The sequence below is a fragment of the Sciurus carolinensis genome, chromosome X (assembly GCF_902686445.1).
Source record: "Sciurus carolinensis chromosome X, mSciCar1.2, whole genome shotgun sequence".
In the NCBI taxonomy this organism is placed as follows: Eukaryota; Metazoa; Chordata; class Mammalia; order Rodentia; family Sciuridae; genus Sciurus; species Sciurus carolinensis.
This window is the reverse complement of record NC_062232.1, coordinates 92,796,027-92,820,788: the sequence shown is the minus strand read 5'-3', so window position 1 is coordinate 92,820,788 and position 24,762 is coordinate 92,796,027. Positions and strand designations below refer to the sequence as shown.

Genomic DNA, 24,762 nt, shown 5'->3' with positions numbered 1-24,762 from the left:
GCATAATGGACCCAAGCAAGCTTCATTGGTTATCCCAACTAGCTAATATTCTTTAATCTACAAACCTCATCCCTAGATTCTTTGAAATAATTCCTAAATAAATCATTCTAAAGCCGTTTTAATCATAAAATGGTTAGCTAAATTCAAGGGGATCCTTTTCTGAAGCTACATTTCCCACATGTCCCTGAAAAGTATTACAGGGAAACTTTCCTTTGCTAATTCAGCTAGGTGAGAAGACGAGTTTTCTAAATCAAGTTTCTTCTACTGAGACTTAATATTATATTGTAGGATGGCTGTCTTTTGCTATGTTAGTTCTCTTGAAGTCTTAACTTTTATTGTAAGTGGAAATAAAATGAACTAAATCAGTCTGAGATTTAGAAAAGTCTAGATTAAATTCATGTCCTACGCTCACCAGTGGACTATTTTTTTATTCATGAATATTTATATCTAAAGTAAGTTTTGAATGTCTGGTGTTCACATTTTTTAAAAAACCACAATGATTTGTTTGTTTATACTCCAATTTCCAAAGCTAATTAAAAGGTTATGTGTTGATTGTAGGCTCCAAGGAAATGAAAGATGTTTTAAATTCACAAGTCTTGAATTACAACAATAAAACAGACTCAATATTTCCATCTGCTCTTAATCAAGACAGAAAGCCACAATTAGTTCTAAGAATAAATATATGCAGCATAAAAATCAATTTTAATTCTTTTTCCTTGTAATGGAAATTATCCAGTTTTCTACATTTAGTGCAGAGAGATTTGTATCAGGAAGGGGTTGCAGGTTAAGGGTCCCAAACAAAAAAACAGTGCCTTTATAGCTCCTGCTCCCCAAAAATCCAAGGAGATGAAATTTGGTTAACAGTAAAGACATCTTTTGTAAAATCTAGGGAAACTAAAGAAGTAACACATATTTAAAAAAAGTGGCCCATGACTGTTTCTGCTACAGGCTGATTAAAATGTCAGCTTTGGGTTTATTAACAGAAAAGCTATTTGTGTTTTATCTGGCAGCTGCCTCCATTAACTACTGCAGACTTCTGTTGCAGTACAGGTTATTCTCAACCCACAATAGGAAGTGAGGGCTCACTCCTTTATTATTACTTGGAGAAGAATTATTATAATACATGTTATGGTTTGAATATGAGGTGTCCCCCAATAGGCTCATGTGATAGACAATGCAGGAATATTCAGAAATAAAACTACTAGATTATGAGTTGTAACCTAATCAGTGGATTAATCCATTATATAGTTTAATAATTTCAAAGGCCTCATGTATTAAGTGGTAACTATAAGCAGACAGGGTGCAGCTGAAGGAAGTAGGTCTTTGGGGGCATGCCTGTGGGGGTTTTATCTTGTCCTCCAGTCTCTTCCCTGTCTCTGCTTCCTGGCTACCATGAGGTGAGCTGCTCTCCTTCACCATGCCTTTCTGCCATGATGCTCACCTTGGGCCAAGAGCAATGGAGTCAGTTGGCCATGAAGTCATGAGCACAATATAAACTACTTCTTTAAGTTGTTCTTGTCAGGTATTTTGCTCACAGCAACAAAAAGTTAACCCAAAACTAAGTAAAGGAAATCATATGGTTTAAATAAACCATAAATGCTATGGATTTCATTTGATAGCAATTAGGTCAATCTAGTATATGTGCTTATTTCAGAGTTAAAATAACAATCATCTAAGCAAATTGCATCAATCAGTAATGAAATATAAGGCAAGGCAGCCACCTAAACCTTTGAAACAAAAACAAACAACTGGAAAGTTAAGGCAGAAGTGCTTGTCTCAAAAGCAAATACCAGACTCACATTCTCAAGACAGACTCAGACCTTCTAAAACACCTCTTAGATGCTACTTAGTGAACCACTAACAGTTCAAGAGACAAATCATTCGGTTATACCTCAAAAATGTTGGGGGAGGGGTTGCCCCACACTTATAAACTTGACTAAAACCTTTATACAGAACAATTTGTAGGCTATATAAATTGAAAACTCACAAGATTAGCGGAGAAGCTTAAACATTAAAACATACAGAGTAGAAATCAGTAAAAATTTGTAAAAATCAGTGCCCCATCATCCATCGTTCTTTACTAAAGTTGCCAGATGCCAACTTGTAGAGCAAGGTCTTCTTAAGATTGAGAATGCAAAACCAAAAACCTCAACCAATACTGTGTCTAATATGAAGCAGAAACCTTTAACTAGTACACTGGCTTTTGGATTCATTAATAGCAATCATCATGAGAATAGGACATTGAAGACAGGGTCTCTTCTTAGCAATGAATTCCACTTCCAGCACTAGTGAAGTACCTCAAGCCCTACTTCCTCAAATGGTTCTTTTCGCCTGCAGTGTAGCTTCAGGAGTCAAAGAATAGGCTGATTCACAAGCAAAAATTGACCTTTAAATATGATATTTGTAAATAGGTTTTGTGGCAACCAAGGAACACTTTATCAATGAGGTAAGATAATAGCAAAGCATTCTGTATGAATTACCCCTTAGAAAAGAATTGATCAATACAGATTTTGTGGCCTTTAGACAGATGGGAGAAGGCACAAAAGGCTAATGGCATATGTCTCAAAGTCAGAGACAAGCCAGTCCTTGCAAGATGACAATCTAAAAACAAAAACTGTAAGATATGAAAACCATTGGAAGTATAGGACAATAAGAAAGTAAGTCTACATTAAAGTTCCATAGGGGAGTTATAGTTTTTTTGGGGGTGTTCGTGGGGGTTTACTGGGGATTGAACCCAGGAGCACTTTAAAGCTACATCCAGGGCCTTTTTATTTTGAGACGGGGCTTTGTTAAGTTGCTGAGGCTGGCCTTAAACTTCTGATCCTGTTTCAGCCTCCCCACTTGCTGGAATTATAAGCATGCACCACCATATCCAGCTATAGATATTTTTTTAAACCAGAAAAACAATTTGAAAATGAACATTCTGAAAAGAAGTAGATATGACAGTATGCACTGCAATGACCTGATATTAAATAACATTTCAAGTGGCCCTGCAACTACTCCCCCAGTCCAAACTATGAATTCACATTCTTTGCAACTAAAATGCCAGAGGAAAACATGTTGAAACAATCAAATGTCTGGTACACTCTTCGCTATTATGGACAAAAAAAAAGAAAGAAAAAAATCCCACTCATTTTAGTAATTTTAAATGCTAGTTTTTATTTACTGCTAACTGTGCAAAGGACACCAATTCAATACTGTGCAGTAAAACAGTTACATAAATCTGGTATTAAACAACAGCATATGAGAGAAATCTAAAGCAGAGCACCATGTGCCTTCAAAACTGATTAATATCACAGAACACAACTCAGGTCAGATTAAGAAACCTGAAGAGCTCTCTCATTTAATATTGAGATTCTCAAACAAAAGCTCTTGGGTTTGCTGTTTTACTTTCTAGAAAAGTGAAAATTATTCCAATTTTGAACAGTTTAATATGACGTATGATACCTGAAACAAGGAAATAGTTTGTATGGTTATTCTTTTTATCAATTGGCACCATCAGCTAATACAAAGTTGACAAGCTGGCGGACAGGAAAACAGCTGAATACAATGAACTATGCTCAATATGGGGCTAGTTGTACATCCATCTGGATTTCCTTATTCACAGCCCAAAGTAGTATTCCTTTAGAGGAATATTTTAAATCAAAAGGTAAAATAATCTTAAAGACAGATAGAAGAATAATGATTCTTACCATCTAAATCACTTAAACACTAACATAAAACACCTTTTAAAAACCAAAATGCCAAGAAAACGGCAGTGCAAGAATTCTTCATATTGCTGAATCTTACATATTCTGAGGTACATAATGAGAAGCTGAAGGTGAAGCAATATAGCCAACTGGCCCAGGATGTATAGCACCATGAATTTGAGAACCACCACCATATGCTGGACCAACAGGATGCCAGGAGGCAACATAGGGATGATCTGGCACAACAGGAAGGCAGGAATCAAAACCTGGCAAAGGTGACTGCCCATAGGGATCTGACATTACTGGATAATAGACTGCTCCATGAGGGATAGATCCAGGGTCGGCATTCAGAAAAGTACCTGAAACAAAGAATACAGATAGTATGCTTTATATACAAAAATTCACTACAACAGAACTCCATGCAACATAAAAGGATGGTCTTTGTAGTTTTTTATTATTTATTGATTTTTATGTGATGCTGAGGACTAAACTCAGTGCCTCACACATGCTACGCAAGTGCTCTGTCCCTGAGGTACAACCCCCATCCATAAGTGGATGGTGTTAGAGGTGAAAAATACATTCAGTATAAGAAAGATCACAGGAACTGCAGCAAGATCACTTCAGATATAAACAATAGTGTCTAGGACTGGGGTTGTGGCTCAGTGGTAGAGTGCTTGCCTAGCACATGAGAGACACTGGGTTTAAACCTTAGCACCACATAAAAATAAGCAAAAGGTTAAAAAAAACAGTGTCTAAAATAAGCTATCAAAATTTATTTGAAACTTTTCAAATAAAAAAATTATATGTACATATGTGTGTGTACATACATTAAAAATGTGTCAAATCTATTCTACCTGTAGATAACTGCTGTTCTGGGATGATTTAAGTGCCAACAAGCTAAATACATAAACATCGTCTAGCTCCCTTCCAGAAAATTAGCTTTATAAGACGTGGTCACGATTAAATTTCCTAGCAGTATTCCAGTATAACACAAATCATCCAAATAACCATTTTTTATCAATGAAAATGAAATAGAAAACACAGGTGTTTGTACAGTCTGGTGTATACATGAAGGTATAATTCTGAAGATCATTCTAAAGTATCGTCTCATAAATGTTTTTGAGATCCTAATATCATCAATATTTTACAGCACTTTTGCTTCCACCAGTCATCGTCAGTGGAAATAGACAATGCTGCTCTGATCTTGCTACAGTGACTATACCTATTAGACAAAAAGGAATCTTTCATTCCTTTGGTTAAACTTAGCCTATTCTGTGAAATGAAGACTGTCATGCCTCATGGTTTACTACAATTAAAAATAACTTAAGAAAGGTACATTGCACAAAAATGCAATGAAGAATGACTTTTTTAATAATTATAAGCAACACCTCATCAGCACACATAACAGCAAGATTCTCCAGCACTAATCACATTTCAAAACCAAAAATATTAAAAGGGAGAGGAAAAGGAAATTAGCATTCCTAATATACACCAGGCACAGTATGCGTAGGCATAAGGTGTCTTAGTTCTTATCACCCTGACAAGTCAGGATTTCCCATGGTATAGAAAACTAGGCTAAGGGAGGTTAAGTAACTTAGAAGAGATCACGACCACTGAATAGCAGTGGAATGTGAAACATATTTGGTTAGGTTAATTCACATAGTTTCTCTATCTCTTGCTGATTCTATGAAGAAGGGTAGTCCAAAGATTCTACATTCCCCAAAATGACTCCTTGTCTGTACTATACTGTGAGCTCACAGAGCAACCATTCTATGGTTTAACACAGTGGTTCTTAAAACTTTTTGGTCTCAGGGATCCCCTTATACTTTTAAAAACTGAGAACCCCAAACAGCTTTTTTATGTGGTCTATAGCTATTGATATTTACTATATTAGGAATTTAAATGAGGAAATTTTAAATCATATGTGAATTTGTGTAAAAATAAACCCATTACATGTTAACACAAATAAAAATTTGTCTAAAAATACTTTCCCCCAAAAATCAACTTTCCAACAAAAATAATGTAAGGAAGAGTATTATTGTTCTATACTTGTGCAAATTTCTAATGTATGGCTCAATAGATGACAGCTGGATTCTTATATATGCTTCTGTATTTAATATATTGTTATTTTGTTTGGTTTGAAGTATATAAAGAAATCTGGCCTCATGAAGACTTGTAGGTGGAAAAGTCAAGTTCTTTAATAACAAGACTTCAGGTAATTGTAGATATTCTTTGATGCTATACCAAAACTATATCGAGGGGTAATTTTCTCAAAGATCACTGGCAATGTGGACTTTTCATAGTGTTACATTACAATCCATTGTTTTACCTTGCACTTAGATGGCTCTTTTACAAAATGAGGCATGAGTAATATCATGAGTTGGTAATTGGGAAACTTTTACTTCACACAGTTATATCAATCTTCCAAATGTAGATGTATTTCATTACACAATTTAAGAAACTGCCTTCATTAATAACTCCACTTATCTTATTAGCAGTTTTAATTACTTGGAAGCTCTCAAGCAGACCCAAGTTCTCTAATTTTTATTGGAAAGTTGGTATTTTCTTTGACAACAAATATTATCAGTTGTTTTTCCTTAAGTCACAGTCTGACTTTGTTCATTTGAGAAAATGTTGGGCAGATAAATCAAGTATGAACAACCATCATTTGTCAGCTTTTCAAGTAAAAAGAATGTTCCATAAAAAATGTTAGCTGGGGGCTGGGCATGTAGCTCAAAAGCAGAGTGACTGCCTAGCATGTGTGAGGCCCTGAGTTCTATCCCTAGAACCTCAAAAAAAGTTAGCTAGTTCAGCTAGTAACTCAATAGCGTAAGCCCCTTTTTCTTAGGTGAATCAGCACACGTCATTCAGTATGCAGAGTGTTTTATAAGTAGTTCCCGTTTTGTCACAAAGAATATTAAATACAAAAGCACAAAAATTAGTAAATATAACATCTTTGACCAAAAAAGAGAGAAATTAAATCAGCATTTTTGTACAAATTGTGTGGCAGTAAGAAAGATATTGATCATTTGGTACTAGTGACTTGGTTTGTGATTAGGTGCCAGCAATTTTACCCACCACTGAGTTTTGCACCCCAAATGCAATAAAACGGGCAAATAAAATCTTAGTATTGCTATTTTTGGCATCCTGAATCCCTTGAAACGTCCAGGGATCTCAAGGGGTCCACATATGCTTTCATAACTGCTGGTATAAGTATATAGCTCCAATGAAACACCTGAAAGGTTATAAATAAATTGTACACAATAAAATCCCATTGTCTTTCTTACTGGCAATCCCATTACAGACTCACCATTTGTTGATGCTTCTACCTGTGTACCATCTGCTCTCCCTACCTCACTGTAAAAGTGAGGAACAGTTTGGTCTACCAGAGGAGGTGGTTCACAATACAATGGATAATTCTCTACATGAAGTTGCTGCTGCTGCATCTGTGGCATATAGACCATGGAGTGCCAGTAGTTGTGGTGATAACACTGGAGCAAGAAAGGGCAACAACCAAAAAAAAAAAAAAAAAAAAAGAAAAACACAACTTTATTATTCCCTTTACTTAAAGTAGTTTAGTGTGTTGCTTTAAAAAAGTGTTAATTTGCAGGTGTGGTAAGATTTGATATTTGTTCTCTTCTAGAACTTAAAAGATTTTTTGCAGCATGTATTACCTCATATTTGGATCTAGTATATTTTTAGGAAAGCCTGCTAAGGAAATCAGAGATACATGAAAAGATCTGAATACAAAGATATCTTTTATAGCATTATTTTAAAAAGCATCCATCATTGAACAACTTAAGTATTTAACAATAGGGTACTGGGTGAATGAATTATTACATGTTCATAAAGGAATACTATACAGCAAAAAAGTAATGCTGTTAAATATTTAAATACAAAGATATGCATATTAAATTAATTAAAAATTTATACAGCATATTCTCTATTTTGTAACAAAAATTAGAAAACTATAAGGAAATGTATCAAAATGCACACTGGTTATACAGATAATTTGGATTTTCTTTATACCTTAATATTTCCCAAAGGTACTGTAATGAACATTATTACTTTTAAAAGCATTAAGCATCTATTCGACAATTCCTGGTATTCCCAGGAAATGTAAAAAGCAGAATTTTTTTTTTTTTTGAGATAGGGTCTCACTATGTTGCCCAGGCTGGCCTTGAACTCCGTGGGCCCAAGTGATTCTACCACCTCAGCCTCCTCAGTAGCTAAAATACAGGTATGTATCATTGTGCTTGGTGAGGAGAATATTTTTAAATGCCTCAGTCTTGTAGGACAGATAACAAAGTTTCATATGTGAATCTAAAAACTAATGTAACTGAAAGACAAGTAATTTATCAATTCTTAAAACTACCTTTAGAAAAAAGTCTCAAAGAAAAAAAAAACCCATTCTACCATTCTTAATTTATAGATGTATAACATGTATAAATTTGTAGGGAAGTCAGGATTGAAGAATATGAACTATCAGAGCATTTTCCAGGAGACTATATAGTTTATTATCATCTGCCAAATTTAAAGATGCATTTTCAGAAAATATGTCCTTTTAATAAACACACCATCAGAAATAAAGTGTGTTTCTGGGGGAAAATAAGGAATGAAATAAAAAGGAGCTCTCACCTCAAATCAGGGACAGCTTCCAGTGATACGATGACATTTGTCAGTACCTATCTGTACAACTCAGGGGAGTGGTGAAAAACCAGTGTTTGGCAAACATGTATGAATATGTGAGTGCTTTAAAAAACTTAAATGTCTGAATTAGTTTTTCACATAAAATAGCAAAAATCTTTCAAGTAAACTGTAAGTAGCCCATTTATTTTGAATATATAACAGTAAAGGGTTGGTATATAATGTTAAATATGAAAACTAATTAATATATGCTGAAGTTGTACAACTTAAAGAGTCCAGTCCCTGCTTTCAATTTAACAAGTACTTATAATAAAAGAAACTGAATCACTGGGAGGCTAAAGTGGAAAACATGGTTAGTTATCTTTGGTGATCTCTTAGAAAACAATAAAAATCTTAGTTCTGTCACAGTACTTTTGTCTTTCGAAGTTCAAGAATCTGATTTTTCAAAACATATTTTGAATATAGAATTTATCAAACAATTTTAACATGACTCTTACCTGCAATCCCAGATTGAAATAGTACTGCAAAACTTTTGTATCTAAAATGAAAAAGTTCTAATTTAGTGATATTGACATAAGCAGTTAGAACTATCATTTAAAAGCTTTTCTCTTTGAGCATTATTAAAGAAAATATAAATGTAGTGATCTGTAGTCAATTATAGTCCACATTGACACACCCTCAATTCTACCTCATAATAAATGAACATTTACCAAAGACCATTTTCTGATACAAGGTATCACCACATACAAATTATATTTCTATTCTTATTATTAAGCAGATGCTACAGGAATGCCATTCTGTATTTAAGAAACAAAACGATAAAATTTCTCCAGGCATTATAGTACTTTTATTTCATAAATGAACAAAAATAGATGTACTAGGGAAGAGAGAATATTAGCATTCTGTGTGTTTTGCTACAATCCTAGGGACTTAAACATGCTAAGTACACTACCACTGAGCTGTAACCCCTAGCACTATTCTTGCATTCTAATTGTATCTCTAAATATATTTTTACCAGTTGACCTGACAGATAATTGTGGTTTACCCATAAAATGAATTATTCAGCAACAGAAAAGACTGAAGTACTGATACATACTATACAACATAGATAAACCTTGAAAACATTAAGTGACAAAACCCAGGCACAAAACACTATATATTGTTATATCACATTTATATAAAATACTACAATAGGCAAAGCTATAGAAACAGTAGTGGCTGGTAGGGCTAGAAGGAATGGGAAGCAAATATTAATGGGCACAGAGTATCTTTTGGGGGTTAATAAGAAGTTAGATTTACAATAACTGGATTGCACAACCAACCTAGATGCCCTTCAATAGATGAATGGATAAAGAAACTGTGGTATATATACATAATGGACTATTACTCAGACATAAAGAAAAATAAAATTATGGCATTTGCAGGTAAATGGAGTTGGAGAATATCATGCTAAGTGAGATAAGCCAATCCCCCCAAAACCAAAGGCTGAACGATTTCTCTGGTAAGTGGATGATGATACATAACTGGGGAAGGGGGGAAGGCAAGAATGGAGAAAGGATGAATTGTATAGAGGAAAATGAGGGATGGGAAGGGGGTGGGGGAAAGATAATAGAGTGAGACAAACATCATTACCTTATATACATGTATGGTTACACAAACCATGTGACTCTACTTCGTGTACAACCAGAGAAATGAAAGTTGTACCCCATTTGTGTACAATGAATAAAAAAAAATTAGAAAAATGCATGCAGAAAGAATGTGAATACAATCATCACACCAGCAGACTTAGAAGTACAAAACCAGCTGCACAGAATTCACAGAAGAATCAAAGGCTGGAATAGAGCAGAGATGAGATAGGAGAAAGTCATAAATGCCATAGTTTAACCTGTTGAACTTCACAGAAGCTGAAAATCACTGAAGGGTTCTGAGCTAGAAAGAGAACACAGAGTGATACAGATACCAGGTCAGTGAGACCAAATGAGAGGCTAACTTAATTGTTCAGGGATGAGGTCATAAAGACACAATCTAGGAAGGAGATGGTGGATAATTTTTAAAACCCATTATGAAAAGTGAAAGACAAATTTTTAATGAATCAGCCAAGGTTAACACACCCCCACAAAAAAAAAAATCAATTTTTTTATATACTAGAGGGACAAAAATTGGAAAAAATCAAAGTTTAAATTCTATTTCCTGCAACACCAAAAACTCAAATATATAGGAATATATTTAACAAAAGAAGTAGAAGATTGCTGTACCAAAAATATTGTTTAGAAACCAAAGAAGATTCAAAGTGGCAATAAAATGGCAATTCTCCCCTAACTACAAAATTCCAAATTACCAACTGTTTTTTGGGGAGGGTGGGAGAAGATATTAGGTAAAACTTAAAATCAAGTAGGAATGCAAATGACTCAAATTACTAAAGCAATCTTCCAGAAATAAAGTGTTAGATAACTTCCAGATAATTTATTACAGAAATGGTGTGGTACTAGCATAAGGATTGAAAAGTAGATCAATCCTACAGAGTTCAGACACAGACCAGCACTCTAAATAGTCATCTGATTTTTGGCCAAAACCAAAGTTTTACAAACGGTACTGCTGGAATACTGAATAGGCATAAGGGGAAAAAATAAATTGACCTCAACCCCCATCTCATGCCATAAACAAAAATTAATTTGAGATGGACTGCAAACCTAAACACAAAACTAAAAACATAATTTTTAGAGAAAAACATAGAAGAATATCTTGTGGGTAGGCAAAGATATCCTAGGTTAAAGAAAGCAATAAACAACAAAGTGATAAGGTAGATTTTACTGCAATTAAAACCAAGGCTCATCCAAAGACACCATGAAGAAAATAGGTAAGCCACAGAATAGGAGAAAATACTCACAAAACATACAAAGAAACTCCTAGAAGTTAACATAGGAGAAAATCTAAATGTAACAAATGTACCAGTCTGGTGTGGGGATGTCAATTAGTATAGGAAGCTATTTACCCTTGAAGGTAGGAGGTATATGGAAAATTTCTGTATCTTCCTCTCAATTATGCTGTAAACAGAAAACTGCTCTACAAAATGGTCTGTTTTAATTTCTACAATTTAATATAACACAGGAGACAAAAAACCAAGTTTTATACTTTTGTGTTCTTTGTTTATATTTCTGATCCATTTTGAGTCAATTTTTGTAAAGGGTTTAAGGTCTATGTATAGATTATTTGTGGGGAAGAAAGGAGAGAGAGGATAGAAATCAGGTGTTAGACACTGGGTAAATCAGGTGGAAATTTAAGAAAAGAAGATGAGGAATTTCATTATGGACATTTAAGTTTGAAATGAAACTCTAAAAGGGGAAATGTGTAGCAAGAAGGTAGAAACAAGTAACTGAAACTTTGAGACCAATGCTCAATTTGGGAATCATTACATAGATATATGTATATATTTTGGATAACTGATATTCGGATATGTCTTTTGCACCTATTTTCTTCCAGTCTGTGGCTTATCTTTTCTTTTGATGGCATCTTTCACAGAACAGATGTTTTTAATTATAATGAAGTTCACTTTATCAATTATTTCATGTCTATGGTGTTGTATCTGAAAAGTCATCACCAAACCAGGTCATTTAACCAAGATATAAAACAAATACTTTATAAAAATATGCAAACAATCAATAAGCACATGAAAACAATACAGTAGTGAGGAGTGAACCAAGGGGCACTCTACCACTGAGTTATATCCCTAGCCCTTTTATTTTTTTCTTTTAAGACAGGGTCTCAGTAAGTTGTTAATGCTAGCCTCCAACTTGTGATCCTCCTGCCTCATCCTCCTGAGTAGAGTGGGTGGGATTACAGATATGCTCACCATGCTCCGCTGTGTGTGTGAGTGTGTATGACAGAGAGAGAGAGAGCGAGCGAGCGAGCGAGAGGGAGGGAAGGACAGGAGAGGGAGGGAGAGAGGGAGAGGGAGAGACATTATTAAAGTGTTCATCATTAATCATCACAATGGTTAAGACAAAAGCAAATGACAGCACTGATGTTTGTGAGGATGAGAAATGAGAAATTCTTGTACTAGTATGAGTACAAAATAGCACAGCTTTGGAAAAATGCTTGGCAGCTTCTTATAAAAGTAAACACAAATTTCTGTGACCCAGCAATTCCACTGCTAGGTATCTGTTCAAGGGAAATGAAAACATTTGTTCACAAAGACTTGAGCAAGAAAATCTTTGTCATCTTTATTTGGAACAGCTCCAAACCCAGACGTCTATCAATAGGAGAATGGGTCAACTGTGGAATATTGATACAATAAACTCTTAATGAGCAATAAAAGCAAATGGACTATGGGTATATCCAACAACATAGATAAATATCAAAAACATGTTGAGTTTAAGAAGCCTTCTAAAAGGCTATACACTGTATTGATAGAATTTTAAAACATAAAACTAATTTTAAAACTAATCTATGGTAGAAAAAAATCAGAACAGTGGCTGACTCTGGGGGGAAAGAGCCCCAAGAAAGACTAGGAAGGAACATAAGAAAACATTGTGGAACATTGATATTTTTGGGGGGGCCCATTAGGGCTTGAACCCAGATGTGGTTTACCACTCAGCCACATCCCCAGTCCTTTTTATTTTTTTTAAAACAGGGTCTCACTGAATTGCTAAGGTTGGTCTTGAACTTCCAATCTCCCTGCCTCAGCCTCTCGAGTCACTGGGATAACAGGTGTATATCACTGTGCCCAGCTTAATGATAATGTTTTATACTTTGAGTGGGATTTAGGTAACACAGGTGCATGCACTGTTTGATTATACTCAGTGCATAATTGAGGTATAGCATGATATCCTATTATAATATATGTATATATCATATAATGATCTAATCAGGGTATTAAGCATATTCACCACGACAAACATTTATCATTTCTTTGTGGTGATACATTCAAAATATTTTTCAAGTTATTTTGAAATACACAATATTATTAACTATAGTAACCCTACTATGCAAATGGAATATCAGAACATATTCCTCATATCTAACTATAATTTTGTACCCACTAACCAATCTTTACCCCATCCTCCTCTCTTCCCTACCCTTCCCAGCCTCCAGTAATCACTCTTCTACTCAGTACCTCTATAAGATCAGTTTAAGATTCTAAATGAGTGAGATCAGGTGGTATTTGTGTGCCTAACTTATTTTGCTGGAACACAGTATCATCCACATTCATCCATGTTGCCACAAATAACAAGGTTTTATCCTTTCTACAGGTGAACAGCATTCCATTTTATAAATATATACCACATGTTCTTTATCCATTCTGGGAAGATCTATTAATATCTACAGTTTTTTTCAATTCATAAAAAATGAGATGGATTAATCAATCGACAAGGAGATGAATGGAGGGCAAGATGGATAAAAATGTGACAAAGCAAGTAGAGTTAAACATTAAAGGCAGATTCTTGATGGTGGATATATGACTATTCATTTGAAAATTCAATTACAAAGGCTGGGATGTGACTTAGTGGTAAGAGTGTTTGCCTGGCATGCCTGTGTCCCTAGGTTTGATCCCTAGCATCTAAAAATTAAAAACAACAACAACTACTCCAATGTATGCTTGAATATTTTCATAATAAAATGCTGGAAAATGCAAAGTCAGCATTATATGGTGACTGAGTACATCTTGGGCACAGATGGGGAAGAAAGGAAAGAAAGTATAGAAATCATGGTTTAGATACTGGGTAATTTAGGTGGAAATTTAAGGAAACAACAAGAGTCAATATTTTCTGTGGCTGGGAGTAAGAAAGAGAGATAAAGATGAGCAATTTCATTATGGACATTTAAGTTTGAAATGAAAGTCTAAAAGGTAGGGGAAATGTCTAAAAAGCAGCTAGAAACAAGTAATTGAAACTTTGAAGACCAACATCGGATTTGGGAATCACTACATAGACAATAATGACATTTTAAGGTAGGGAAAAAAACAGAATGGAGTTAGAGACAATTTTGATTATTGCCTTAAGGGTTGGAGACAAATTCAAAACAGAGTAGATAAGCAGCAAGAAAAATCAAGAGAATGCTAAGTAAAAAGTATAAGTAAACCACAAACAACCAAAAACTATAATTCTCTTCAGCAAATACTGTCAGAGAGGTAACAAAAAACTACTTGGAAACAATAACACAGAGCTGAAATCCAAGGCAGATCAGACCCTTAAGAACCTTTTCAAGTTTTCAAAATTCAGTTGTATCCCAAATATTAAAGACTGTAACAATTTCATGTGCTTGTGCAAAGAGTTTATGAAATGGAGAAAATTTTGATACTGACTCCTGGCTTTTCAAGAAAAACAGCTGAGAAAAGCAAAGCTATTCACTTGAGAATCTTCTTTAGGACAGACATGATGCTTCCAAAACAAAAAAAACCATGATGAGTTGTTGAAATGAACCACCCACTTATTATATAGAAGATATTCTTAGCTTTTAGCTTACAATTGATTCTTTCCTTAGTCAATTACCTAGCATTATGCCCTCAAGTCAATTTCCCCACCCCATAGGTCAACCAAAGAGAGAGAGATGCTCTTAAAAAAATACTCAGAGGGGCTGAGGTTGTGGCTCAGTGGTAGAGCGCTTGCCTGGCATGTGTGAGGCCCTGGGTTCCATCCTCAGCACCACATAAAAATAAAATAAAGGTGTTGTATCCACCTAAAACTAAAAAAAAATAAAATAAAAATTTAAAAAATAATACTCAGGGCTGGAACTGTAGCTAAATGGCAGAGCGCTTGCCTAGCATGTGTGAGGTACTGGGTTCGATCCTTAGCACCACATAAAAATAAACAAAGGCATTCTGTCCATCTACAACTACAAAAAAAATTTAAATACTCAGATATAAATAACCTTATTCAAGTCTCAAAATCTACTTACCTTGAGGCAGATCACTGCCACTTGGATCACAGGAATAAGGTGGAGGTGGAGGTGGTAAGTTTGAAGCCTCTCCCACTTCAAGAGGAGGAGGAGGTGGTGGTGGTGGAGGTGGTAGTGGTGGTGGTGGGATAGAGGCTGCAGCAGCAGGAATAGGAGCAGAGTGGTATGGATAGGATGGTGAGGCAATCACTAACAAAGAAACAAAACAAAGTGGCAATGCACAAGAGTAACACCTTAAAAGCAATTGCTCATCTCTGCTTTTCTTATATCCTGAATATACTCAAAGAATTAACTCTCATGGTTTGACTTAAAAACAAAAACTTGGAAGTTTACTTAGCTTTATACCCAATGCAAATTTAAAGATGTTTTTAGCAATCTGTCAAAATTACAAATGTAGAAGCCAAGATGAGAGAGACTAAACTGCAATTCTACTGGTAAGCATCTGAGGAATATAGGTACTATAACTCATGACATTCAATTTCTAAGGAGAGACAAAAATCTAAAAGCAGGATATATGCAATATTTTATCCCTTTAACATTTTATACTTGTTAATATAGCTTAAAAACAATGCTTATTTATGACTTTTATAATTTCTGATATGTGAAATGAAAATATTTTAAAATATTCATCCTCTATTATGATAAAAGAAAAAATTATGGTTCCAACATAGTAAAAACATACATACACATAATATGCCAAATTAAATTTAATTCATTTTTTGACAAATGATCAAGAACAATTAAAATTTAGTCAAATTATTTTAGCCAAATTGAGAAATGCAAGTACCAACTTTTATTGCTGTATTCCTGGCACTATCATTTTAGCCTTAGGAAGTATAGAAAGTTTCCCTGCATCACTCAATAAAAGATTAAATATTCAGGGTTTGAGTACCCTGCAGTTAGTATAGGAACAATTCATATAAGCTTGTTATTTTGGTAATTTAGCAAGAAGTAATCCACACAGTTTTCATTCAGTGACAAATACTAATAACAGACTCATCTATACTTTTTACACAGTTATAGGCTAATAGTAACAAGATAGTGTTTTAGGGTGATCTCAAACTTGATGAAAATTTTGGGGGTGATGAAACAATTCTGTCTTGACTGTAGTGGTAGTTACACAACTTCATGCATTTGTCAAAACTCATAGAACTAAGCATCAAAAATAGAATTTCACTGTATATCAATTAAACAGTAAATTTTAAAAATCTGCTCAACTGTTTTAGAATTTTGACATACAATTAGAAATTTTCACTTTTGGAAAAAGGATTTTCAGAATATCCCCTAATGCTCTAAAATCTATGAGCCATCTATAAAATGGCTTCTCCAACAAAACCCCACTCTTATAAATTTAAAACTAGCACTCAAAACAAACCACACCATTTCTAAAAAAAAAAAAAAACAAAAAAAAACAAAAAAACAGCATGGAGAATTCAGTTGAAAATAGCAGACTGGCAGATAGAGGTAGTTAAATACATTCCCATAGGCCTGAATCAAGAGTAAAAGAAACTTGGAGGTTACTGTCTATGTTTCCATTCCTTATAAATGCATAATATTACAATAAGTCCTTTAAGAAAGAGCTTTTATTTTCAATTGCTCTAAAAAATGCATGAGCAGTTCATCTTCAGACTTTGAGCTCCACAGGCTTAACAGGTATAATTCAAGGGATGGCTCCAGAAAGAGAGAAGTAAGGTTTTCTACAATATTAGTGGAAATCAACATAGTGTATTTCTCCTGTCCATGTAGCTGCAGCTGCTTTGGGACATTTCAGAAGAGAATATAAATATCTACATAAGGCCCCGCTTCTCTAGAGATCAAAGAACAGGGCCAAGACTAAGGTATGGTGAGGCATGCCAGCACAAAATTTAAGGGGCCACCAAAACATGCAAAAAAAAAAAAAAAAAAAGACAAACGTATCTTTGGTAAAAACTCCAAGCTCATTCTCTATATACTGTGTGACAGCTTTCTATAAGGGCACAAATATTCTGTGTTGTCCTATACAGTAGCTACTAGCCCCATGTGGCTTTGAGCTCTTGGCATGAAACTAATGAGGATAAGGAACTAAAGATTTTATCAAATTGCAACTAATTTAAATTACCACAAATGATTACCTTGCTTGACAGCACCGCTGCAGCAGATTCCTTAAGGACTCAGGGAAATAATAATCTGGTTCTTAAGTTGCCCTTTATGCTTGAGAATCAGTTTGGCTAGATATAAAATCTTTGGTTCACAAGTTGATTATTTAAAAGCTACTCCATTTTCTTCTAGCATAAAGTTCTACTGTCCAAGTTTGATGATTATAATTTTATTTTTATTACATTTCAGACTCTTTTAGCTGAATGCTCAAAAGACTTTTTCTTTACAAGTCCCACCAATTTTACTAAGATACCCTGGTGTTGATTGATCTGGGTCAAAATTCTCAGATATGCAAGGTGATATATCAGTATGTAAATTTGTAAATTTCAATAAGGCTTTCTAAATTACACTGTAGCACTTGTTCTATCCCCTACTTCAGATTTCTTCTTCAGGGACTTCTATCAGTATTTGATCTCCTTTGCCTAACTTCACTATTTCACATTAAAATCTTCATAGATTTTTTTTAACTTCATATTCCCCATATTTTATATCCTTATTCTTTTACTTTTTCATGTGGTACTGAGTATTAAACCCCAAGGACACTCTAACACTGAGTTACATACCCATTTTTTTTTTTTTTTTAATTTTGAGACAGTCTCACTAAATTGCTGAGGCTGGACTTCAACTTGAGATTTTCCTGCCTCAGCCTCCCAAGTAGAGTGGCTGGGATTACAGGCATTCCCCATTATGCCTGGCCTTATTTTTCTATCTACTATACATATTGGCTTAGGCTCTTTATAATTTACTCTTCATTATTGAAATGATCTTCTTTTTCTAAATCTCTCCTAAATTTTAAAACCTTATGTGGATTTTTCTAATTCTGACTTGTGCTATTCTTTAATATTCTACAGTATTTTATTAATGTCTTTACCTCGTTTTGAAATAGACTGTTACAATTTTAAGTTTTCTGAGTTTAATGGTTTAGTAGGTACATTTCTGGCATACTTTTGCCATCTGCAGGGATATTCATCTTCTTTTTTGTACCAGGGATTGATCAAACCCAGGAGCACTTAAAACACTGAGCCACATCCCCAGCCCTTTTAATTTTGAGACAGGGTCTCGCTAAGTTGCTTAGGGTCTCGCTAAGTTGCTTAGGGCCTCGCTAAATTGCTGAGGCTAGCTTTGAACTTGCAAACCTCCTGCCTCAGCCTCCTGAGTGAGTCACTGGAATAAGTCATGTGCCACCACACCCAGCAGGGATATTATTCTAATATTTCTTAATACATCTTTGTATAGCATTTTACCTTAATGCTTGTTTACTTATATGCAAAATTAATTTTCATGAATTTACAAGTGGGAAACAAGGCTTCTGATTTCATAGAGCTGTATTTGCGGAGTATTCGAAACAATTGCTTTCTAGAATTCCTTGGTTCTGTTCTCCCCAATTTTAGTCTAGATCTGGTCTTTTCCCCGTCCTGATCAATTTTGAGTCCACTCCCAGAAGTTTCTCACCAGTGAGAAACACTACCCTAAAAGGGAGCCCTGGAAGGTCAGGTCTGAGGGGCTAAACTGCTTTCTAAGTCCTTCACAGTTCTTATACCAAATGCTTCATATACTCACCTAGTATTAGAAAAATCAAATCCCTTCCCAGTTTTAGCTACTGCTTTTCAAACTGGCCACTCCAATGAACTCTATTTCTTTTGGGGTCCTTCTATTCTTAGGTCTATATAACATCCTCAGTGCTTCCATCTTCTTGCCCCCACACAAACCCTGAGAGTACTCAAGTCTTGCAACTGGTAGTTTCTCTCTGTCTGCTTCCATTTGAGGGTTTGTGTGGACATCATGTCACCTAGTTTTGTTGCAGATGTTGTTTGTAGGTTTCTATTTGGGGACTCAGAAAAGCTATGCTGTTGTTGCCATCATAATCTCAGAATTCTGAGAATTTTAATTTATATTAAATCATTAAAATTTTACAACTACTTCACGAATTAGTACTATCAATACTCCCAAGCTCATAGATAAGAAAGGTTCAGTAACCTGATCGAAATTACACACCCAATTAGCTGCAAAACTGGGATTCTAACCTAGATTCTTAGATTCTAGAGCCTAATATTCTTTATTATTATATCCATAGGAACATAATTCATTACATAGGAATGTATTTTATAGCAAACTTTTTAGAAATTTATTCTATAAAGTGAGAAACATCTCTACATTAATTCTTATATAATAAAAATAAAAATTTTAGAAACTAGTACAAGTCTTCTAAGTAGTTAGTGGGTAGCAAATGATAGGCATTACCAGAGCCATATCTACAAGAAAAAAACAAACTAAAAGCCCAACTCTCAAATCTCATGGATTCCTGAATAGCACCACAAACTTATTAAGTAGGTTAAACTTAATTCTAGATATTAAAATTATCCTATCTAATCGCTAGAATACTTGTATGTGCGTGTTTGTGAATAGAAAAAGAGCTTTCAAAGTAAGCAAACACTAAAAACCTACCTGGCCTACCTCCTGTAGGTGGAGATACAAATAGAGGCTGTATAACATTCTGTGAGGAAACTGACGAGGTACTACTAGCTTGATTAGCTGCTGTACAGTTAGATAAGACTGCAGCTGGAACATTATTGGCACAGGAAGCTGCAACTGCTGCAGAATTTCCCATCATCTGTAAGTGTGGAAGAAAGTTCAGAATTCTTAAGTTTGGCTTCACTAACAGTATTGGTTTCTTATCTGAACCTAAGTTCCAGGAAATATTTTGTTTTGATAACTAAAATGCTGAAAAGTCAATCTTTGTGGAAGCCCTATATAGAAAGGTTACTTCTTTTAGAAGACACCAGATTACTTTGAAAGCTTTTATATTTTGTTTTCCTGAAAAGGTAATACATTAACATGATTCAATGAAACTTCAATGAGAAGTTTCCTTCCAATTCCTGTCCTCCATCTACCTATTTGCCTTCTTCCCAAGTAGGTAACTTCTGGGTTTCCTTCCAATTATTCCAGAGATTTTTAATATATATTCACTTTTACATGTGTATGAATTTTCCCACATGAACACTTTTTAAATATAAAAGGTGCTTTGCATTTTTTTTTTAACTTCAAGACTTCATGAGATTGTAATTTTTGCTGCTTAGGCCACAGCTCCTCAAGAGAACAGGCTACTTTCTCACAGCATCCTGTACAGGGATGAGCATGAAAAGATAATAAATGGTAAGACTCCTCTTAGACATTGTCCTCATCAGCCTCTATTTCAAAAACTTACCACTATCTGCAGTATACCTGCTACCCACTCTGTTCCTCTCGAAATTGCATTCAAAGTCATCAATGGTCTCCGTGGCAACAAACCCTAGTAGACTCTTGTTAATCTTTCTGTTGTTTGACCTCTTGGCAGCAAGTAACACTTGACTGGCCTCAAAATTTTCTCTTTCCAAAACTTCCACAATATGGAAGCATAATATGTGTTTCTTCCCTTGACTATTCCTTTCCTACTCATTTTCTAAAATTTTATGAACTGCAAGCTCTGTTCTAGATTCTCTTCTCAATCTCTTCCTTTTCCCAGATAATATTATTCACTCTTTGGTTTCAGCTTCCTTTTTTATACTGACTCTACATGCCAGAGGAGAGCATTACATTTAAGTTTCAGTAAACAAAGGCAATCTTGATAGGTAATTTAATATTAACTCATTCATTATATAAGAGTTTCACAGTAGACTATGAGTAGTCTAATGTCAACACATAGTGTATAGAACACAGATGTTTAATAAATTTGTTGAATGAACTTATGAATCATTGTGCCAGGTGCCACAAGATTAAAATACTATTTAAAGAAACACAAGCAGGTGCTTAGAAGTATGATGAAGGTAATGAAAGAGAAAACTCATTTCTTCTATTCAGACCATGTAAATGAATGCTTGCTAACACCAGGAGATTACCTTCTGGGGGTAGTTGTATGAGGTAACTGTATCCTGAGGAGACAAAGAATATGGTCTTCTGTCCTGAGGAAACTTTAATGAATACAGAAATATAGTTGAACAAAGAGAAATCTAGAAGCCAACACATTAATAAAATATCTGCTTTGTTTCAACCTTTAAAGATAAATGAAAGTGATATGTCCTGAAATCATTCAAGTTTGGAAGTGACTACTAAGACAATGGTCCAAAAGGTATCATTCTAGTGCCTGATTTAGGTGATTGCAGTATTATGCATTCTCATCACAACTAACCAGTGCCTGTGTAGAGACTAAACTGTAACAGGACTGAAACTGAACCACTTTCTCAGTGGTCTTTATGGCCTTAAAAGCTTCAAACACCAGTAAGTTTTCCTAAAAGAAAGCCTTCTATCTGAAAATGTAGTTTGGGACACAGGTAGGTTCAGTGGTTGTTTAGCTATTAAACAGTTAAGCAGGATGTTAACAGATAGAATAGGATTCAATTACTATCTCCCTGTGGCTCAAGACCTTGTCTTTGTGAAAGTAAAGATGACTTTAAAATGCTTAGACTTATGCATAACAAATTATTGTGGTAGCAAAAATGTAGCAGCAAAAATTACACATAAATTTGCTTTGGATATGGGGGCTGAGAATTGGACATGTCATGAGAAGATTGAAAGATATAGGGGCATACGATAAAGTAAATTCAGAACAAAAAGGAACATGTAAGAAGAGAAATTAAAGGGACAACAAAGTGCCCATTCTTGTCACCTCTAATGATAAGATTTTTACTTTTCATTTGGATATTTGGATGGCTATTTTAAGAGGTGGCATTAAAAGTATACTGATATGAGAATAGCAATGGTGGGGGTAAGGAAAACACACTAGCTTTCTAACAGGGGCAAAGGAAGGAGAAAGGGCAAAGAATTGTGTGTCGGTTTTCTTCTAAGTTCTAAGATGTATAGCCTTAACAGTAAAAAAAAAAAATAATTAGTACCTGCCAAGGTTATAATTAATCATAATTAGAGAACAGAAAGTAATTATTCCAGTTCTTTTGGGTACACGGTAGGAATGTCTTTCTGGGTTCCATCTAAAGTTAGATATGGCCGCGTTAGTCATTTGACCAATGAAATATGAACAGAAATGTTAATAGTCAATGTTCAATTTCTGTATCTTTTGTCTTGTTGAACTGTGAAAGTATGTGTCCATCACTCCAGATGAACAGAAAAGCCCATAACCAACCTGCACTAGATATGTAACATTAGCAAGAACAACTTTTCCTATGTTAAGTCACTGAGTCTTTGGTGGGGGATGGGAGGGTGTTAATTCAGCAAAACCTAAAACAGCAACTGGTAACTAGAAGTAAGGTGCTACCTTAACAATAACCTAACTGGGAAGGAAATTATGATTGGGGAAATGAATTAAAAATACCAAATGTTAGTATTGTGTTTTGACTATTATCAGTAGTTTAGGAGGTCTTTTCAGAGATATATGTAGGAAAGAGTTTCTAGTCTGTAGGAAGGAATGATAGGGAATAGATTAGATAGTCTTGCATCTAGGGACTCATAAGGTTGAAGAGACCACGTTTACACCCTAAACTATCTAAAATTATATAAATGCTTTGGATGACAAAGACCAGTCAAAACTTGGCTTTGCAGGGTGAATCAATCACTGTTAAAATCTTTGAGTGCATTAAGATGCATCAAAGCGAGAGTTCAACTAGAGATATAACAGCTGGTAAATCCTTGCACTTAGACAAAATACCTCATGGAAAAGTGTTCAAAGGTATGTCCCCTTCCATCAATCCTTGATAAGCTCAATGCACTTGCAATCAAGTAGAAAGAACACAGGGATAAGAAACCAAAGAATTATAACAAATCTAAGTAGTATATCTATAAAAATGGAATTGTCAGTATAGCTATTGGTACCAGAAACTCATGGGAATCAAACAGAATCCAAATAAATTAATCTCACAATCAAAGAAACCATGAGCCAGGACTAAAACCATTCAAGGGAAATAAAAATCCTTGAGCCCCTATCTTCCCCTATCAGCCTGAAGCAGGCTGAGAAGGTCACTCGGTTGCCAAGAAAGGATTATCCTCCAGTGGCTACTTCAAATATTGTCAAAAATAATAAGCCAGAGAATAGTCCCTATGTGCAGTGTGGTGGTGCTCAAAAGGTGTGCCCACATAAATCTCAGAATTGCTAAAGACAATTAGCTGTGTTTCTTCTACTTTCCCCCTTTCTGAGTAGTAAGAACTTCACTGCAATTTTTACCCCATCCCACCACTATAAATTTGGGAGAGGGGTGTTAAAACTTTGTGCTTTGGGTTTCAGGCCTCGAGATCAAGAGGAACCATACCTGGACTCAATATAAAGAATTTTACACATTACCCAGAAATTCTGGGCTCTGAGTTTCAATACAGTGAATATGTCTTTTTAGGTTGTCTCCTTTGGGTTAGAAGTCAGTATTTTGCCTATGGGAGGAATTAAGTTAAATTATGCAGTCCTTAGTGCTGTCAAAACATTTTCAACATTTTGCCTTCGAGGCACAGAGATTAGACCCTTTAGTGAGAACTTCTGTGGTTAACAAAATGGAAAAGGAAGGAACGAGTCATCTCCAGTGGAAGCTTTAAGAACCAATGCACCATTTACCACCTTTTACTTCCTGCTTGGCAAAAATGGATGGAGCTTCCATTAGCCTGAGAACCTGAGCAAGTCTTCCTATAGACCTTCACTGGATATGTAGCATAATCAAGAAGTAAACTTGTTAATATTGGGATTTATAGTCCATTTTGACCAATATAAATATCATAAAAAATTCTCTAAATGATCATCACTGCTAATGTTAGAATTTCCTCTCATACCAACTCATATTAGGGATAGCTCTAACCAGAATTAATTTCATAAAAGGGGTACGATCTTGGGTGTATTACTTAATTTCTATGCTTCAGTTTCATCTACAAAATGGGAATATAATTAATTGCCTTACAGGACTATTCTGATTTAAATAATTTTTATGTATACCTCTTAGAACAGTGGCCTAGTACATAGTGAGTAGGAGCTTATTAGTGTTTGCTATTATTAAATACCTACCAAGTTTGTTGTAGATGCAGTTGTGCTATATACACCTGAAGTTTCATAGTCTGGCTCTAGAGGATATAGCCAAAGTAAAGTAAAAAAAAAAAAATGAGCATTATTTTATAGTTTGAAATTCCACCAACAATGATAAATGTCAGATTATATCTAGATCTCACTGACCTGAAGGATAAAGATACTCTTCATGATATTCCCCTAGAAAAAAAGGCAAGACAGAAGTGTGTTTACATAGGTCTTTTTAGCTCAGCAGATCCAAATGGCCAACACTTGCTTTTTTTCTCTCAAGTTTTATGAATATATTTCCAAAACTAAAATGCACACATCCTTGAAAGTGATTGGAGCTTTCAGAGTCATCAGTAGACACTGAATCTAAGGATTAGCTGCAAATAGTACAAATTTCTCTTCAAAGTTCCCTTAGCTCTTAAG

The 24,762-nt window shown here is 34.9% G+C and overlaps 1 protein-coding gene across 8 annotated transcripts in view; it reads right to left on the bottom strand.

The window, feature by feature from the left end:
• Positions 1-3,152: 3,152 nt before the first annotated feature.
• Positions 3,153-24,762, bottom strand: part of Alg13 (ALG13 UDP-N-acetylglucosaminyltransferase subunit) — a 71,284-nt gene continuing 49,674 nt past the window's right edge. For 4 of the 8 annotated variants that reach the window (XM_047535602.1, XM_047535604.1, XM_047535606.1 and 1 more), the window contains 8 exons: positions 24,499-24,531; positions 24,334-24,389; positions 21,242-21,313; positions 19,812-19,977; positions 15,231-15,419; positions 8,834-8,874; positions 7,000-7,180; positions 3,153-4,048 (listed from right to left, as the gene is read on the bottom strand). In XM_047535602.1, the coding sequence (XP_047391558.1) occupies positions 3,786-4,048; positions 7,000-7,180; positions 8,834-8,874; positions 15,231-15,419; positions 19,812-19,977; positions 21,242-21,313; positions 24,334-24,389; positions 24,499-24,531 (1,001 nt within the window). In that variant the 3' untranslated portion in view covers positions 3,153-3,785. Of the gene's footprint in view, positions 4,049-6,999; positions 7,181-8,833; positions 8,875-15,230; positions 15,420-19,811; positions 19,978-21,241; positions 21,314-24,333; positions 24,390-24,498; positions 24,532-24,762 lie in introns of those variants that run through there. The other 4 variants (XM_047535603.1, XM_047535605.1, XM_047535607.1 and 1 more) reach the window with 4 other exon arrangements.